A 19,477-nucleotide genomic window follows, 5' to 3' on the forward strand; every position below is an offset into this window, starting at 1 on the left:
TCAAATATTGGCCCTTTTCTCTTTCAATCACTCCTATTCTGCTTTTTTCAACAAGAAAGATCCAGCCTAGAATTGTATTACATGACTTTAAAGTCTTAAAAGTGTTCTTCTATTGTACTAACACGACATGCCCTGGACGGTCTAATTCATTCTGCTACATTCCACAAAGAATTTTCTGGTGCTTCTTAAAAACTCGATGCTAAAGCAGAGCAAGCAAGCTTCAAAGAGTAATGACATATGGGACTTGTGGCCTAGCATTTATTTTGTAAGGAAATAGTCATTTGACTGTGTAATAAAATAACCATGGTTAATTATTGCTATGACAATAAAATTAAACTAGAAGTAACTGTAGCCAAAACAAGGCTGGGGCTGGAAGGGTGCAAGTAGGAAAAGGGGGAAAATGAGATTGCTGTATCAGAATTAAAGTCATGGCAAATTTCTAGTTTGAACTCTTTTTTTAAAAAAAATCACTTATTTCAAGAGTTTAATTGAGACCAACTTTTAAAGCATATAATTTATGGATTTACAGAACATATATGAAGAAAAATGAAATGGATCCCTTGAGTTAGTATTAACTAGAGTTCCATGAAGTAAGTGGTCCAGTTCTGATAACACAGTTTTAAAAAATGGATCACAGTCACCTTTGTTTTTAATACAGTACTGTGGTCTACATAGATTGCAGGTCCTAGAATGCAGTGATTCATCCTGATTGTAGAGAGTATTTAGATGAAGATAGAGAATTGCATGCTGACATGTATCGTCTTCCTAAAACTTCCAGAGGAGAAACACCTTACAGGAAGATATCATGGTGCATATATGTCCTATTCTTCCTTTTTTTTTATTGGTTTCCATTTGCTGGAGGAAAGAACAAGACTGGGGATCAAGCCTAAGTTCTACCACGCCTAGCCTGACATCATAATAAAGTTAGATAAAATTTTATCCACTGAGCAATACGATGAGAAAAGTTCTCAATTTTGTGTGTCAAGATTTATCTGTGGTTGGTAAAATAAGACTCATAAACTCATAGGCTACGTCTACACTGGCATGATTTTCCAGAAATGCTTTTAACAGAAAAGTTTTCCATTAAAAGCATTTCTGAAAAGCGCGTCTAGATTGGCAGGATGCTTTTCCACAAAGCACTTTTTGCGGAAAAGCGTCCGTGGACAATCTAGACGCGCTTTTCCGCAAAAAAGCCCTGATCACCATTTTCGCGATCGGGGCTTTTTTGCGGAAAACAAATCTCTGCTGTCTACACTGGCCCTTTTGTGCAAAAGTTTTTCGGAAAAAGACTTTTGCCCAAACGGGAGCAGCATAGTATTTCCGCAAAAGCACTGACAATCTTACATGAGATCGTCAGTGCTTTTGCGGAAATTCAAGTGGCCATTGTAGATAGCTGGCAAGTTTTTCCGGAAAAGCGGCTGATTTTCCGGAAAAACTGGCCAGTCTAGACACAGCCATAGACTTTAATGCCATTGTGATCATCTAGAATGACCTCTTGTACCTAGTATTCTACAGAACCTCACCCAGCCTCTCCTGTAATAGACCCCCAACCTCTGGATGAGTTACTGAAAGATCATGATATAAAGACTTTGAAGTTACAGTAAATCCACCATTTACTCTGTTTTAAACCTGCAAGTGATCGTTGCCCCACATTGCAGAAGAAGGTGAAAGAACTCCAGTGTCTGCCAAGCTGACCTGGGACAAAATTCCTTCCCAACCTCAAGTATGGTGATCAGTTGGACCCTGAACATCTCAGGAAGCCTCACCAGCCAGACATGTAGGAAAGAATTCTCTCTAGTAACTCAGAGCCCTTCCATCTATAGTCCCATCTCTGGCTTCAAATGGGGGATATTTATTACTAGCAATCTCAGAAGAGCCAAGTGTCATTGCTGTCAATCTAATTAGATCATCCCCTCCAGAAAATGATCAGGTGCACTCTTGAACCCAGTTAGGTGTGGTTTTGTTTTGTTTTGTTTTTTAACCTGATTGCTCTCCTTGGTAGGATGTTCCAGAATTTCATTCTTCTGTTAGTTAGAAACCCTCATCTGAATTTGAACTTGTTGATGGCTAGTTTGTTGATGTATCTGTTTGTTCTTGTGTAGCTTAAATAATTGCTCTCCCTTCCTAGTCATTACTGCATTTGTAGAAAGCAGTCTTATCTCCCCTCAGCTTGTTTAGCCTAAACAAAGACTTGAGTGCCCTTGGCTCATCCTTGTAGCCCTTCTCTGCACCTATTCCAGTTTGAAGTCATCTGTCTTAAACATAAGAGACAAGAATTACGCACGCAATTTCAGAGGAAGGCTCACCAGTGCTTTGCATAATGATAATAAAACTTCCTTATCTTTACTGGAAATACCTCACCTGATAAATCCCAGGATTGTATTAGCCTTTTTCATGGACACGTCACATTAGCAGTTCATAAACAGCCTGGATCTACCAATACACCCATGTCTTTCCTCTCCTCTGTCATTTCCATCTGATATAGTCTCAGCATATAACAAATGTAGTTGTTGTTAGTGCCTATGTGTGTGACCTTTCACATAGCACTGTTTAAATTTCATCCCATTTCTATTATTTCCAGTTTTCAAATTGCCAAGATCTCTTCTGACCCTCCTCAGTGTTGGCAATATCTCCGAACTGTGTCACACACACAAATTCAGTTAGTATTGAATCCCACCTTTTGTGCTAAGATCATTAAAGAAAATGATAAATAAGGCTGATCCTAAGACAGTTCTCTGAGGAACTCCACTAGTAACCTTCTTCAGCCTGACCATTCACCTTCCAGCATGATCTGTCGTTGTCTCCCTTTTAGTCAGTTCCTTAGCCACCTTTCAGTTCTCATCTTGATTCCAGTTTAACTAACAGTGTCCTCCCCATGGAACTGTATTAAATGCCTTATTTATATGCAGGCAGATACCGTATATACTCGAGTATAAGCCGAGTTTTTCAGCACAGTTTTTGTGCTGAAAAATGCCCCCCTCGGCTTATACTCGAGTCAGCCTCCTGCTCGCGGGCGGGCTCAGCGCGTCTCTGCCGCCGGCCGGGTCTAGATGCGTGAGCCCGGAGCTCCGGCCCCCCAGCCCCTGCCCCTGCCCTCCTGGCCCTTCCAGCCCCTGGCCTCCTGACCCTCTCAGCCCCCCTGCCCCCTCGCTCCCCGGCCGCCCCTTCACCTACCGCTTCCCCGCTCAGACCCTTCCGACTTCCCGTAAAGAGTCCGGCCGCAGAGGCACTCCCGGCCGCGGAACGGAGCGGAGCCGGGCCCCCGAGCGCTCCCGGGCGGGCTGCCGGGGCCGCGGGGCGGGGCGCGGCCCCCCGGCGGGGCGCTGTCAGGCAGCGGGCAGGGCTGGGCGGGCAGGTACGCAGCGCCCCTCCGCTCCCCCTGCCGGAACCCTCCGCGCCCCGCTGCCCGCGCGCTCCCCCTCCCTCCCCTACCGAGCCCGGCTCGGCTCGGCTCACACTGTTTGGGAGCAACCGGCCGACGCGGCGGCTCCTGCGCAGCGAGCGAGTGCAGCAGGCCCCGGCCCCTTCGCCATGTCCCTCAAGCAGCAGCAGCAGCAGACGGCCCAGGGCGCCGGGAACAACCGCAAACCCCCCGGCGGCAGCGGCGGCCCCGGCCTCCCAGCTACAGGGAGGCCCCATGCCAGGTGCGCTTCAATGCAGCTGCCGGGCCCAGGGAGCGGCGGTAACCGGCCCGCGGCTCCGCCAGGCGGCGGGAGCTCTGCTGCGCCCAGGGCCAGTGCCACTGCCCGGGAGGCTTCCGGTGGGTCCCGAACCGAGGGCGGGTGGGCAGGGAGCCTGGATCCGCCCCCACCCCCGCGCGGAGCCTCTCCCCCCCGCTGGCTCATTGGCCCATCGATGCCCGGCTCTGGTCTCTCACAGCCCCCCCCCCCCCCCCCGCTGGCTCGTTTAGAGGGGGCTCGTTGGCAGGCGAGGGGGCCGGAACGTGGGGGCTGCGGGGGCTGAGCTGTGGCTGTGCCTGCAGAACCATATTGTTTTTGTTGACCCCCTTTTCCCCTTACAGAGCTAGGTTATTGTATTTTATTGGTATCTATCTTCATTTTTTACATTTACCAGTAGCTGCCTCATTTCCTACCCTAGGCTTATACTCGAGTCAATACTTTTTCTCAGTTTTTTGTGGCAAAATTAGGTGCCTCGGCTTATATTCGGGTCGACTTATACTCGAGTATATACGGTAACTGGTTTTTTTTTTGTAAAAGATGTAATCTACTCAAAGAAATAGATCAGGCTAGTTTGGCACAATCTACCTTTTGTAAAACCATGTTTTGTTGTATCTAGTTCAGAGATGGGCAATAAAAAAATGGCAGCTTGCAAAGTTAGTCCCTAGTCTCCACTATATTTACCTGCACCTCCGCAGGTATCAGAGGATCATGGCTCTGTTTGACTTCAAATCGCCATTCGCAGCCAATGCGAGTGGTGGGAAGCGTCATGGACCGGACGCCACTTCTCACCATTTGCATTGGCTGCAAAGGGCAATTTACGACCAACCAGAGCTGCAGTCCTCCGATACCTGCGGAGGCACAGGTATACGTGGAGGTGGGGGCCCACCAGGGACTAACCATGTGGACTGATTCCGGCCTGCAGTCTGGAATTTGCCCACCCCGTTCTAGTTACTGTTTACCTTTCTGTCAGTGGTGGCGAAACTGACTGACCCTTTGAACCACACGTGCACACAATAGTCCTCAGAAATTTGGGACCCAGGATGCTTGCTGGGGCTTGTAGCATTATCCTTACTCATAGCTTTAGCACTGCTCCTGCTGTATCCCCTAGCCCCACCACCTTGCTATAGGGCAGAATCCCTGAATACCCCCAACCCCACTTTGGTAGCTGGGGATTGTGAGGGTTCTCCGTGAGCCACACTTTAACTATAAAAGAGCTGCACGTGGCTCATAAGCTGCATCTTACCCATTCCTGCTCTATGTCCTTAACTACTTCCTCCTTCAAAATTTATTCTAAGGCCTTGCATACAATTGGGGTCAAACTAATAGGCCTGTAATTTCCTGTGTCACTTATTTTCCTTTTCTTAAAAAATAAGAACTATATCAGCAATTCTTCAGTCTTAGGGTATGACCCTCAAGTTTATGGATGCATTAAAAGCCCTTGTTACTGGGCTTGCAGTTTCATGAGCCAGCTCTTTTAACATTCCTGGATGGAAACTATTCATTCCCTCCAATTTGGTTCCATTAAGTTGTTTAAGTTTGACTTTCACGACAGATATGGTAATTTTTACTTCCATATCCTCATTTCCATTAGCCACCCTACTGCTAGTCCAGAGTCCTTTATTACCCTTTTAAAATCTGAGGAAAGCATTCATTTAGGTGTTGGGCTCTGCTGATTTTACTTTTAATCTCTACCCCAGTGTGGGCCCCCTTTTTCTTTTCTTTCCTTTTTTTTATTTTTGTTGAAGTTATATGGCTATAAAATGTTTTTAGTGGCTTTAATTTCCTTTGAAAGGCCTAATTCTGTTTGGCTTTTGGCAGTTCTTATTTTTTCTCTATCCTCCTGAACTTTAAAATATAGCCGGTCCATCCCATCCTCCCCTGTGAATTGTTCCCTTTGGGAGGCAGGCTTCAGGTGCTTTCTGCAACTTAGACCTACGGTAATTCCAAGCTTTCTCCACATTCAGATCCTGAGTTCTCCAGTCCAGTGCACTACCCTAACTTATTCCATGAATTTTTAAAGTTTGCCCTTTTGAAATTAAGGCCCTAATTGCAAATCTGGTTTTGTTTATTCTTCCATTTAGTTTATATGAATTTGCTAATGATCCTGTGAATCAAGGTTGTCCTCTACAGCTAGTTCTTCTATGAGGTCCTCATTACTCCCCAATAGTAAATCTAAAATTGTATGACCTCTTGTTGGTTCAGTGACTAGTTGGTGAAAAAATCTGTCCAAGAATATGTGGGGTCCAGCCCTTCTTAGTATTTGTCCTTCAAGCTATATATGGGGAATTAAAGTCTCTCATAATCACAGTTGCCAAGAGCGTAACCCAGGGACAATTCCATCAGAATTAGTGCTAGCTTTCTTTCCCGAAAGTGATTTTGACCCGTACGGATCCATCACTTCTCATTTCTTTACATTCTACTTCATCATAATTATATAATGCTACTCTACCACCGTATTCTTTCTGTCTTTCCTGCCCAGCACATACCCTTCAGTACCTGTACTGAAATCATGACTACCATGTTTCCATTATCCCTTTGATATTTGGTTTCACTTCCTTTACTAGTAGTTTCAGTTCCTCTATTTTGTTGCCAAGGCTGTTTGCATTGGTGTACGAACATGTATATTCTAGGCAATATTAATTAGTTACTCAATACTTTGTGAAACAGAGGATTATCTAGGTGGAGGACAGAACCAAGAGGAATCAAATTGCTCTTTCAGTGGATAGGGCTTTTCTTTTTAATCAGGCATTTGTTTGAGATAATAGGCTTGAAGTCCTAATTGATTATTACTATTTTAAGGTTTTAAGATGGTTATGTACAGTAAGATGCTTGACATGAGTAGGGGTTTATAAATGATTTCAGACCTAGTATAGGAACTTCTCTCAATTTTAAAATGCCAAAAGTAAATCAAAGTTTCCCTGAAAGCTGTTTCTCCAAGCTTAATGTTATTATACATCATCAGACAGTTGTCCAAAGCAAATGACATGCCTGAATTTGGACTTCTTCATCTTTAGAGGATTAACTCACAGAATATTATTGTTTAAATTACAGAGAACAAACATGCTTTGTTTGCAAAGTACCACATACACTTATGGCCCTATATAATAATAATGATAATAATAATAAAACTTTTTCATTTGTAATAATAATAATGGAAAACTTTTAAAACAACAGAATACTTTGATTAATACAAGGAAAATATTTTTGGTATGTATTTAAGAAACAGTGAGTGACCTGGTGAGCTTAAATCATATATGTATACGGGCTTTCCAGGTAAAAGTAAATGGTTCTATTGTGATTATCTCACACTCCAATGCAAATGCTTGATTTGTAATCTTTCCACAGCTGAGACTCCCTTCCTGGGCATTAATTAACAATACAAGATGACTCTCCATGTACACTAAATGTTGTAGTCAATTTAGTTGGCTTTTGGACACAGGAGGCATCCATTGATTCAGTCTTTATATCAATTCACTTGATAATACACAGCAAATGGAATGAGACCTTGAGGATTGATTTCTGATATCACATTCACTAGTGGCGAGGAGTCCTGTGGCACCTTATAGACTAACTGAAGTGTAGGAGCATAAGCTTTCATGGGCAAAGACCCACTTTGTCAGATGCATCTGACGAAGTAGGTCTTTGCCCACGAAAGCTTATGCTCCTACACTTCAGTTAGTCTATAAGGTGCCACAGGAATCCTCGCCGCTTTTGCAGATTCAGACTAACACGACTACCCCTCTGATACTTGACATTCGCTAGTGTAAAACAGGAGAAACTCTGTTGTATTAAGGTCCATGAAAATTGACTTAAACATAACTAGCATGTCACAGGGTTCACTCATACTAGCAGCACCTCCTGCTGGCCAGCCTGGGAATTAGCACCTCCCTGCAGGGGTGTCTTGCCCTATCCTGTCTGACATTGTGGCCCCGCTCATTCTCACATCTGCCTTCTTCTCTTCATGGCTTGGCCTTCCAGACAGGTCATTAAAGTCCTCCCCTTCTGTGGGATTCAAAGTCCTTCCAGATGACTAGGTGGCTGGCATCTCCACTGCCCATGCCACTACCCAGGCCCGCTCTCTACACCAGGTTCCAGCCCAGGAACCCTGTAACAAGCAGCTCAGGACTCTTCATGGTCTGACCTCTTGTTGTTGATTTCATGGGCTTCTTCCTACTCCACTGACTTCACCCCTCTTTGGGCTGGCCAGGTTCCCAACTCCTTCCACTCAGGGAATAACTACAGTCTGCTTCCCTGCCTTCATAAAGCCTGCTGGGCTCAGAGTGTCTGGGCTTTAGACTGGCTTTGCCCAGCTGAGCCTGCTTCTTATCAGTGGTGCACGCTCTGGCTCTTCTTTCAGGGCACCTAGTGGCATTAATTGGCCTGCCTGGCCACTTGAATCCCTTTCAGTCTTGGTGAGGGTGAGGGGGAAAGCTCCATCATATGGTGCAAGATCAAAATCACATTTCACAAGTTTGGATGTGTTTTCATTCCTTCATCGTTGAGGTAATATTTGATCCCAGAATGAGGGAAGTATCATTTATAGGATAACATTTTATATAATTACACTGTCACCATCAGTGTCAAAGTGATTTCCTTTGACTGCAGTGGTGTTGGAGGTGTTATTTCATGCATATTATTTTATAATAGTAAGAGTGTATTAGGTACTAAGATACTATTTAACTATTAGTATTATTTTATACCATGTTCAGCTAACTTTATTATTTTCCTCCAGAAAAATATTAGCACCCCCATAAACATGATGTATAGCAAGGAACTGAAGCCTAGCCTCAACCGTCCTGTGGCAGGTCTTATGGGGCCCAGAGTGGCCCAGGGGATTACCTGGGCCTGGCATGGGGCAGCAGCAGGGGTTCGCCTGCTTCACTCACTGGGGCAGCTGAGGCTGGACCGATCTGGCAGCCTGCTTGGGTGCATTCCACCATTATGGTGTGTGTAGGGGGGCCACCCCTGTTGCCGCCCCTGTGGTAATCTCCCCCACTCTGCTCGCACTGCTCAGAGAAGGGGTGCAATAGGGGCAGGAGGAGTCGGAGTAGGGCTGAGGCTTGGGTAATGGGTATTGTTGGGAGTGGGACATGGGCAGAGAAGGGGCAGGGCCTATGGTGGGAGTTTCCTCAGCCTTGTGACTGGAGCATTGTGGGGGTTACCCTGGGCCCCACATGCTTCCCTATAACTGGGAGTAGGTTTGGACATAAAGCCTTGATTCAGGAAAGCCACTAAGCACCTCTTTAACTTTAAACATGTGAGTAAACCCCTCTCTCTTTGGCAAATCATTTCATGGGTTTTACTTAAGTACACGCTTAAAGATAAGCATGTTCTCTAGTTCTTTGCTGAATCAGGGCCTACCTCAGGTGTCCAAGAGCCCTAGTTTATGCATAGAACTTCAGTGAATGAATAGTTCTTCCATAAATTCAATAAAGGCAATCTAATCATCATTTTTAAACACCTACCCACAGTGACACACAAAACTGGAAAGATAACCAATTCATGTATAGCAATTTCAACTTCCTATCTTAGGGACATTTTACAAAGGTATAATATTGCATATATTTATGAAAGTGCTGTATTGGAAGTAAATCTTTCAGACTTCGGGATGTTTAATCCTCTTTTCAATTAAGAGTCATTTAATGCTAACATCTGCTTTTGGAATTACTTAACAACTTTACCTAATTTTTTTTCTCATTCATAATTGAGTGGAACAGCCAAATTGATACAGTTTCTCTGAAAGCCATTTTTCTATTTTGGCTTTTGTTAGCAGGCACAAAAATTACATTTTTACAGCTTCTCTTATTAATTATGCTGTGCTTTAGCCATTCCTTTTTGTCATTTGTTTGGTGGACTCCATTCATTTTTGCCACTTTTTGTTGTACTTATCACAGTTTTAGAAAGTTCTGTGATCTGAATCATGTAGGCAGAATGGTAGTCCAGTATTGAACTCAATGAGGCATTACATATCTATGCACACATGGATCAGCTCGCCCATTCAAGAGGACAGCTCATCTGGATGAGAATGGTATGAGTAAGGACCCTGATTTCCTACTCATTTACGAATGTAAAAATCTGAGCCATTAAAAGTTTATTTAAATTAAATTAAAACAAAATCTTGTCATGCTTTGCACAATTGTTCAATCACAACTACAGTCCTCCACAACACACACATACAACTAACACTTTGAGAATGAGCCCAATGTATTACCTTAACTGTGAAAGTTCTTGCTTTTGTGTATTTAAAGTGACACCCTCAACATTATTGCAACAGGATGTCTTTGGTTACAGCCTGTCAGACAAACAAGGGTGCCATTGGCCCCAACAGACAAAATCAGTATAGTCCATTATTATCAGACCTACCAAAGACTTGATGGTATGGTACCATGTATTGAGCATTCTGGCCCTTATTCAACAAAGCACTTAAGCATGTACTTAACTTTAGGCATATTTAGTGGTCCCACTGAAGTCAATATCTGAGGGAACTATTTTTAATTAATAGATCTTTTAATCCACTGCAACATATGAAAAGTAGACCCTCATAAAAATACTAAGGAAATTGTCAATAAACATGCTTATTCCATATGATTTATGGAAAAGAATAATATTGCAATTATTCATTAACTTCATTACTGAAAAATGCAAACTAGGCCAGGCACAATCACCTGAATTTTCTGAAATCTTCTTTTGAGTTGAAAAATTGCAAAAAGCATCAATTTCTACTTTGGCATTTTATGCACTTAAAATATTCAAAGTATTTTTTCCTCAAAAACATAGTAAAAATTCATGCTTGTAGATTGAGAGATTTATTTAGGTTAAATTTTAGTAACAAATGCATTTGAATAATGTAGCTATTGGATTGTGATAGATTTGTGAATACATTTGTTTATGTTTGTAATACAAGCACACTCAGAGAGGGACACATAAGCAAAAATTATAATTTCAATAGCATATAATATAACACTGCATCTGAGAGACAGTTAACTATGAAGGGTAGATGTTGCCCCTGCAAAACATTCAATAATATGTGTGTGTGCACATTGGAATCAGTGACTTTAAGTAGGACAACCTTAAAAGGTATGCTACTTATCCTGTGGACAAGTACGACTTTACAGTTCTTTTAATAATCCCTTTATCCTGAGATTTCTCCTTTGACCCTGATTTCAAAAGCAAGAGGTCAGACTGGCCTACTAGCTCCAGACCTCTAATTTAAGTCCTGATATGTACTGTATGAACTGTAAATCCAGCTACGTACACTTTGTTGCACTTGGTGTTGAGTTAGCAAGCTGCTTGCTTTGTAATTGATTATGCCCATGAAATTGAATTAACATTTGGTGATAGACATGTTTTCAGAGAAATAGGAAAATGCCATTATGTGAAGTGTAACAACATTTTGATACAAAATGTAGCGTCATCCCTTGCACAAATGAAACAGGCAGGGAAACATGTGCCTTATCTCTTAAAGAAATTCCGAGGCTTAAAGTTAAGGCTTTTCTTATACAGAGATTTATTTTGTCTTTTGCAAAGCTTGTTTTAAATGCTATAATTTTTCCTTACCATGGAAAAGGCATTCGTTTTAAAGGTTTGGTGTGGGGTTTTTTTCACAGCTGCTATTTTAAGATTTCCCTGGTGTAACCTCAGAAAATGAAGAGTACATCTTTAAATCTTGTTTTGTTTGAATGAATGGGTAGATAATCCTGATCAGATGTTTCTTTAGAGAATAATGTTTAAAACGATTATAGAATTTAGCTGTCCTGTCTGATTCCTAGGTACAGTATTTTAATTTCAGTTGTTAAGTCGTGAGGGGTCATCCAAGGTAACCATTTATTAAAATAGTCCTCTTTTGTTTCAGATTTCCTGTTGAGATGCTTTAACATCTAGATAATTCCCTGCTGATGTGTCATGTTAGCTTTCTTAACCTGCAGATTCAAACCACAAAATAGTCTACATAGCTACATGACTGGTTACCACCTTTATAAACAATAATTAGCGCTAAGTGGGGAAATTAGGTGTCACATTTTAAATCTAAAAGAAGCAAAAGTATTTGAGAATACTGTCATGAAATGCTTAACACTGATCAACATTCTTTCATTGAATTTGTTTTGTAGGACATTTGGGCTTCCAGGACAGTTTTGTCACATCAGGTGTTTTCAGTGTGACTGAGCTCGTCAGAGTCTCACAGAGTAAGTATCCTTTTGTTGTTGTTTCCTGTGTTCTTTGTAACTCTCATTTTGTTTTATTCCTCCCATTCTAAACCAAATACTCACTAATTATGCCCTCTTTTACCTCCACTCCACAAAGGACTTGTGCTCCACATTTTGAATTAAGTGGGAAAGTTGAAATATTAGAATATTTAAAAACCAAATTAGATCCCGATTCTGCAAAATGGTGGATATTTACAGCAATGTGGCACCCTGCTGACAATATTAAGATTCTCTATAGGTGCAGGGGTCTTCCCATGTGGATCAGTTTTCAGGTTCAAAGCCTGAGGGATGTTTTGTAACTAGGGATGTGTTAGTGTTAAACAGTGCATTGGTTAACCTTCACGGTTATATGCAAGACAGCCCCCCACTCCTGGGGCTGCTGCAGATGGAAGTCAGTGCTTGTGGGTAGCCTGCTTATCCCACACATATTGGCTCCTGTGGAGCTGCCTGTACCCCCCTTCCCAACCTTGCGAGCACCAGCTCCCCATGAGCACTGGTTCTCACCTGATACAGAGGCAGCAATGTGGGGGGCAGCAGACGGCGCTAAGGGAGCTGGTGCTTGTGGGGAGTCATCTTAAAAGCTGGCTCCCCATGTATACCAACTCCCACAGAGCCACCTTTCCCCCTGCATGTAAACGAGTAACAGGTGTGTATGCTGGAATTTCTGTGTAGGAGGGTGTGAGCTGTGGGAGGGGTTGGTGGCTGCTCCTCCCCCCCCAGCCCTGTCCCCACAGCCTGTCACCAGCCTCTCTCCTGGGGAAGGAAGAGAGGAATCAGCTTCCCAGCCAAAGTACAGGAGAGGGAGGCCAGGAACACAGTGACTCTGCCTTTCCCAGACTAGCCAGAATCAAGAACTGGGGGGGTAGGAGGGGGCGCTCATACCTTTCACACCCCACCTGCGTATGGGCCTGTGTAACTGCTGAATATTTCAGCAGTTACACGTTTTGGAAAAAAAACCCAAACTTTTTACCATTCCTAATTTTAACCAGACCATTTAAAATGACTTCCTCTGTGCCCATGAACCAATAATTATGTATACACCTGTCCTGTATATATAAACAGAAGTGTCTGCTGTTTTAACACTCCTGGACTGGTGAACTTGCAGATACTAGGTAGAGTTATACCAGTGTTAGTTAGCCCTAGGAGGCTTACCTACTCAAAGGCATACAGCTTTAATTTTGTCAGGGTGGCATTCTCCCATGGTTGTATGGACTTCTGCCTTTTAAAAGGATTTGTTTTTTGACCTTTAAAGAATGCTAATGCCCACAGCATGAGTGACACACTGCAGCATGATCATTACCAGCTTGTCAATACTCACTAACAACAGTGAATTAAGAGTACCTGTCACCACCCTGTTCCATTGATCAAAGATGTATTGATTGTATTGTGCTATGATATAACGCAGACAGTCCAAGGAGAGACCATGGACAGCCTCACTCAAAGCCACTGTTTCAATTACAGCTAAACCAGCACCTCAATGCGAGGATGCTGTGGATTTTTGTAGCTAGTGAAGAACTATGTTGCAACATTACAGCAGCACCAATTAGTCTTGTAGTTGTTAACAATTGGACTGTGTTTACAATATAAACCTTGCAGCTCATCTGCTTTTAATATGCTCAGATAAAATAGGACATGCAGGTTCTCAGCCTGGAAATTTAAACGCATGTTTATCTGTCCTGCAAGTCCAACTTTTGGACTTCCTGGGGCCCTGCCTGGCAGGAGAGAATTCATGTTTTTGAATCATAGCCAATGGGATTTCTGTTGGGAAGGTCACCCTGTTTTTCTACTTTGTTTCTTCCCTCTCCCACCTCCCCCCTCCTTTCCCTGACACACACACACACACACACACACCACACACACACTCTCTAGTGAGAGCACTAAATTGGCTTCCTATTGAAAAACTAGGATCACCATAGAAATCTGGATTGGGAAGGAGATGTGTCAGCATCAGAGAAGTATGCCTGGAAGAGTGAGAGAGAAAAGGGTACCTGACTGGAGCCAAGAATTTCTCAATGCCCTTCTTCCCAGATAACCTGGAGAAAGTCTGTTTCAAGGACATGGGAAATCAGTGGGAATTCTGGGTGCACTCTTATGTTTGAAAACCAGGTCACTTTATATAGGTGCCCACATATGACCTTGGGAGCATAATGGCACAGATTTTTGAAGATCCGGCTTCATTATTGTATGGTTGTGCACTAAATTGATGTTTAACATAATTTTGCTATTCCCAACATAGTTTATCTACTGCATGTGAATAGCTCCACTTTACAATGTCTTAATTTGGTGTAAAAGGGCAGGGCTCTTAAAGTCCTAAGGGAATCCACCCTTCCCGTCTAAGACTTCCCACATTAAGATAATCTTATCCTCAGTGGAGGAGCACTAGTTATCATTAGCTGTCTCTGGTTTCTGTCAACCCTGATTCGGGAGTTTGCAAGACAGAGCTCTAGAAAATAACTATGTTCAGCACTCCCGACTTCCAATCTCCATAGCAGAGAGTTCACTACTGAGTTCAAGAGCTAGCGTATTTCATGCTTATTTATCTTCCATTACGTTTTATCACATTAACAACAAATCTTTTACCAAGGATCCCAGTGTCCAACACATTTTGCAAACATATTATGAATTGTATTTATGAGGCTCACACTTCCTGCTGCTGGAATATACCCAGCAGCCTTTAAAAATTTATTGGAATAATACAAAGATTAGGATAGAAAATAGCGGCTAGCATCCACTGGTGTTAACCGAGGACATTTGGGGAGGGAAAATACAATTATTCAACTGTTATTTATCCCGGACATGAGAAATTGCACTCTTTGCACATGCAAAAAATACTGTGGTCTCTTGGACCCTGTGTAATCAGGGCATTAGTTTTATATCATGTCCAAAAATAACGCATGAAAAAAGAAGCCCAACACTTAATGGGATATCCCTTCAGTACTCGCCGAGAAGGAAGAATACCAGCATCTGGATTAGAAACACTACTGGTTGCAACTTGGATTTTCTTTGGAGATGCCCCATACACACACTGACCAGGCCTGACCCTGTTTCATTTATGAGATCGGACAAGCCTACAGTAGGATATGTCTAGTGTGGATTCTAGCAACAAAATCCCATTGATGTCAGTGGGAATTTGCATGCCAACATTCAGGGAATGATTTAGCATAAAGGATCCATGATTAACTGCTATGAGTTGTGCCTAAACTGACATGTAAGGTTGCCTGATAGATTGAGCTATTCAGAATAAACCTTGCTGGGCTTTTTTAAATATACTTGTGGTTTTACTCCAGCCTAGTCCACAGATTGCTTTGGCACTGAAGAGCTCAACCCCTGCAGAGCACTAATCCAGATTCCCCAGGATTTTTTTATTAGTACTTGGCAGCTTGAACTACCAAAATACACTCGATCCACTCTATATATTTTCTTTCTCTAAAAAGCCACTGCAACTTTAAAAACCACCCTGCGTAAGGGAGCAGCTCACTTGCTCTTCCTCTGTGGCAGGCTCTTCTTCGATTTCCTGAGCAGAAGTCGTATTCCACAGATTCTCACGAGGCTGCAGAGAGATCTAGGAGCAGCTACATGTTTCATTAGTCTATAAAGTGCTATGAGACCATTTGGGTTTTTTTGGAATCCCTGTTATGGCAAATGCTGTTTGGGGGATGAAGGATGCAGAGAAGCAGCACTGTTCACATTTTGCGTATGGCTCTAAATCAAAACTGTGTGTGTTTAAAAAAAAATCACATTTCAGTACCATTCATTGTCAAACTGTGTGTGAATGTGTGTGAATTTTCAAGGACTCTCTCATTGATTCCCATTGCCATTGCAGTGAGCATGTTACAGGAATTCTCATGCTGATACAGAATGACTAAATTTTCCTTTTTGTTACATATGAAGTCAGTGGGGTTATTCTAGTTTTACACCTACATCAGAGGGAACAGATTTTGGCTTCTGTGTCAACTGTAGCTCTAAATTTCCTTGATTCTTTTATAGCTTTTGGCATTATTGCTTTCATTATTTTTTAAAAAATTTGATAATAGATACACATGCTATCCCTGAGTTTTAAGCAACTGTCTGTTGTTAGCATCTGTCATCTAAAATTAACATGAAACGCATAGTTTTTCCAGTGTTTCCTCATTAGGTATTAATATGGGTAATAATAATGTGCCATATTTATTTATTAAGGTTGCCAAAGATCAGAGTGACAGAGAGAGACTGAAATAAAATGCTATTAAAACAGCCAGACATGTCTGGGCGGAAGTGAAAAAGTTTAAGCAAAAAGTCAGCTTTCTGGGGACAAATATTTGGTTTTAACATATACTTTAATCTATCCATCATTCACATAGATCCTAGTCATAATGTTTAAGTTTGCCAGAGCCTCCGAACAAGAATGATAGGCTGATCCTCTTAGTGGCAGACACACACCTGCAGCTTTCTTTAGTTCCACAGCAGTGGGCTTTACCCATTTTCTCTAGCCTGCTTCTCAAACTTCCAGATACTGGGAAAATAGATTTAAAAAAAAACTATGAGAGAACGCAGGGATTCTGAGGCATCCGAGGTGAGGTTGGGAAGTATTGATAGGCTTGGAGCTTGGGGGCATGAAAAAAGCGACTACAAATATGTGGCCAATTTTAAGAAACTGAACATTGAATCCCCTATCATTGGAGGTTTTTCCGGAATTAAACCCACCCATGTCAGGGATGATCTAGTTATATTTGGACCTGCCAGGGCACAGTGGGTTGGACTACATGATCTAGACGATGCTTGGTCCTGCCGTGAGGGCAGGGGACTGGACTCGATGACCTCTTGAGGTCCCTTGCAGTTTTATGATTCTATCACTTCTCGAGGTCCCTTCCAACCCTACATTTCCATGAGTTTCTGTGTGCTAAAATTAGGTTTGAAGTCATTCTCCATGCACAGTCCTGAATAGGCCAGATCAGATTGCCAACGTTCTTACATCAGCATTCCATTGACCTCTGCTGGGACGCCTCCAGAGAGAAGAAGTTCATCCATGATTGGGAAGGGGTAGGCTAAGGGATGAAGGCAAGAGTGTCAGAGGAGATGCACATTATTGTTCCTCCAGCCTGAGGCTACATTTTGACCATCCCTTGGCCCCTTCAGCATTGGGGAAAGTCCCCTTAAAGAATGTCCTAGACACAATGGTGTGGGAATATCATACAAGTGTGGTATCAATGCACCTCTTTTGACTCCCGTGTTGCTGCTGAGAGCCAAAGGGGGCCCTGAGCTCCCATAGATCCCAGGCAATGTTCAGGATTTGTTCATTGATCATCCAGCTATTGCACAAGTGAAACAAACCCCTCACCTCTAACCACCCTGTATGGGGGTACCCTGAGATGTGTGTAGGTGTCTAACTTCCATTGAAATCAATAGGTGCTATAGGAGTTAGGCTCCTAAATTCTGTCACCAGTTCATGTGTAGAGGTCCTCAGGGCAGTAGAATATGCCTGCTCTGAAAGGGTGACGTGATGTGGGAGGCCGTGCAGGACTTGTCCACTCCATTTGGTACAGAATCCTGCTCCATGGCCTTTCCCTGCTCAGCAGGACCCTGAAAGTGCAAATGTGAGACATTGATAGGCTGGGAGCGTGGGGCCAGGGAAGGTGCATTGAGAGGAGGCTAATGCAGCCATTAATTTGAATAACCTACATGTACTCTTGATCTGGATTCCTTTCTGTATGGATCTCCCTAGCAGACAGGTGAAATATATAGGGTGGGCTGTGAAGGAAGGATTTGGGGCTTACTGAGTAGTCCCCTAAAAGCAGATCAAGTTTATGCATGTTTTGCAATGCATTGTTGATTGAAATGATATAATTCCTAGTGCTGCTATACAGCGCACTCGGCATGTTCCGTGGATTGAGAATGCTAGACCTACAGTTGTAAAATGCTAGTTCCGTTTTTCAGAGAGTTAGTGGAATGATTTTAACCCTTTTAATATGCAGTTAACCCCCCCTCCCCCCGCCGATCCCTACACACTCACAGAATCACATACATTTCTGTGTTATACACATAGGTCCTGTGAAAGGATTAAGTAAATTCCACAGGTAGTGAATGATTTTATGGTTATGGAATTTTGAAAAGGCACGAATAACGCAGTTGAAGAGTGGATATTTAAGGTGTCAGAGTTTCAAGCAATCATTCTCTGTGCTTAGGGGCTGCTGTAGCTGGAAACCAGCTACAGAATTCTCTTATTCTTGCTGCATAGATGGGTACTGCTGTGGCATAGAATTTCGTGGGTGCTACCAATAGCAAACGGGAACAGAATGTAAGAGGTCTCAGACTGGCATGAGGTGGCACCCTAGTGTTTGAAATGTGCAATAATTCTGCTACTGTGTGAAATACTCATTGCTGTTTAAGGCAATAAAAGGAAAATAATCTCTTGTGTGTAGTGTTTGTGTGTGTGACTTCTCACACTCACCCAAGAGGCTAAATAAAGCCATTTGTAACATTCCAACTCAGATGATTAGAAGTACTGAAGCAGAATCATCTCTGCTGAAAGATACAGAACTGACACTGTAGTTACTATGGGGGAATGTGAAGGAGAAATTAAATTCTTTGCCACTCCTCTGAGTAGCCAGGGGGTGGGCAAAAGAGAGTAATGACCAAAAGAATATAGATTTCCAGTATATTTTGATCAAGCAGTCTTTAGCCACTCAAAATAAAAGGTATTAATGTAAACAAATTATAGGGAAAGTCCTCTTGCCCCCACCAGTTCCTCTGGAGAGCCAGTCCTCAATGTAATTCCCATGAAGATAGAATGGGTATCAGTAACTATAGTCCAGAGCCCACCAGAGGGGTCTGCTTTCTTTATATGACACAGAGCTTCTTTCATTCTGCCACAAAATGTTTGTGATTCTGCAGCTCTGAAACTGCAGAGTGACTCCACTGCTTTTCTGCAGTCTGGAGGAGAGTGGGAAGGAAGGATCCATAGAACTCCCAAGTGCAGAGCGCACTTACTCAGGCTTTTATATCGCTAGGATGTTTTCTGCTGTACTAAGCAATACTGTAGCTGAGAGAGTTAGAAGTCAGCAGCATGAAAAATCACATTGAAAAGATGCTCTGTATTCCTTTGCGAAGCACTTCTATCCCAAACATACCATTTGGGTCCAGGAGCAAGAGGGAGAGAGAAAAAAAGATTATAATAAAGAATAGACTGCAGGCATAGAATGAACAGTTGCCGTGACCTTGCTTTTTGTACGCCATTACACAATTCAGTGGCAGTCCTCTCAAACCTTGTTCTCGATCAATATCCTATTAAAGCAGCACAAAAAGTCTCCATAAACTTAGTGGTTAGCTATGTTTATAAATGGAACTCAGCATAATTAGATGGTCAATAGCAGGCTGTACTAGTAATTTTGAAATGAACATCACACATTTCATATCTGTTGTATTTGGCAAAACCTCTTTGAACCTAACAATACAGTACATAGGAGTCAAAGGCCATGCAACCAATTTAAGCTACCTTTTTCTCTCTGAGTCAGAAAGATAGTATGTTTTCCTCTGGTTATTAAGTCACAGTATTTGAAAAAGTGCATTAGTCCAACATCACGTTTTTTCTTGAGGCATAATACGTTCAGTTTTATG

General features: G+C 42.6%; 1 protein-coding gene across 11 annotated transcripts in view; it reads left to right on the top strand.

Annotated features, from left to right (window-relative positions):
* Window positions 1-19,477, top strand: part of NFIA (nuclear factor I A) — a 502,507-nt gene that overhangs the window by 369,188 nt on the left and 113,842 nt on the right. For all 11 annotated transcript variants that reach the window (XM_006132338.5, XM_089780448.1, XM_089780447.1 and 8 more), the window contains exon 4: window positions 11,789-11,863. In XM_006132338.5, the coding sequence (XP_006132400.2) occupies window positions 11,789-11,863 (75 nt within the window). The remainder of the gene's footprint in view (window positions 1-11,788; window positions 11,864-19,477) is intronic.

Source organism: Pelodiscus sinensis, chromosome 9 (genome assembly GCF_052426305.1).
Source record: "Pelodiscus sinensis isolate ZL-2025 chromosome 9, ASM5242630v1, whole genome shotgun sequence".
Taxonomy (NCBI): domain Eukaryota; kingdom Metazoa; phylum Chordata; order Testudines; family Trionychidae; genus Pelodiscus; species Pelodiscus sinensis.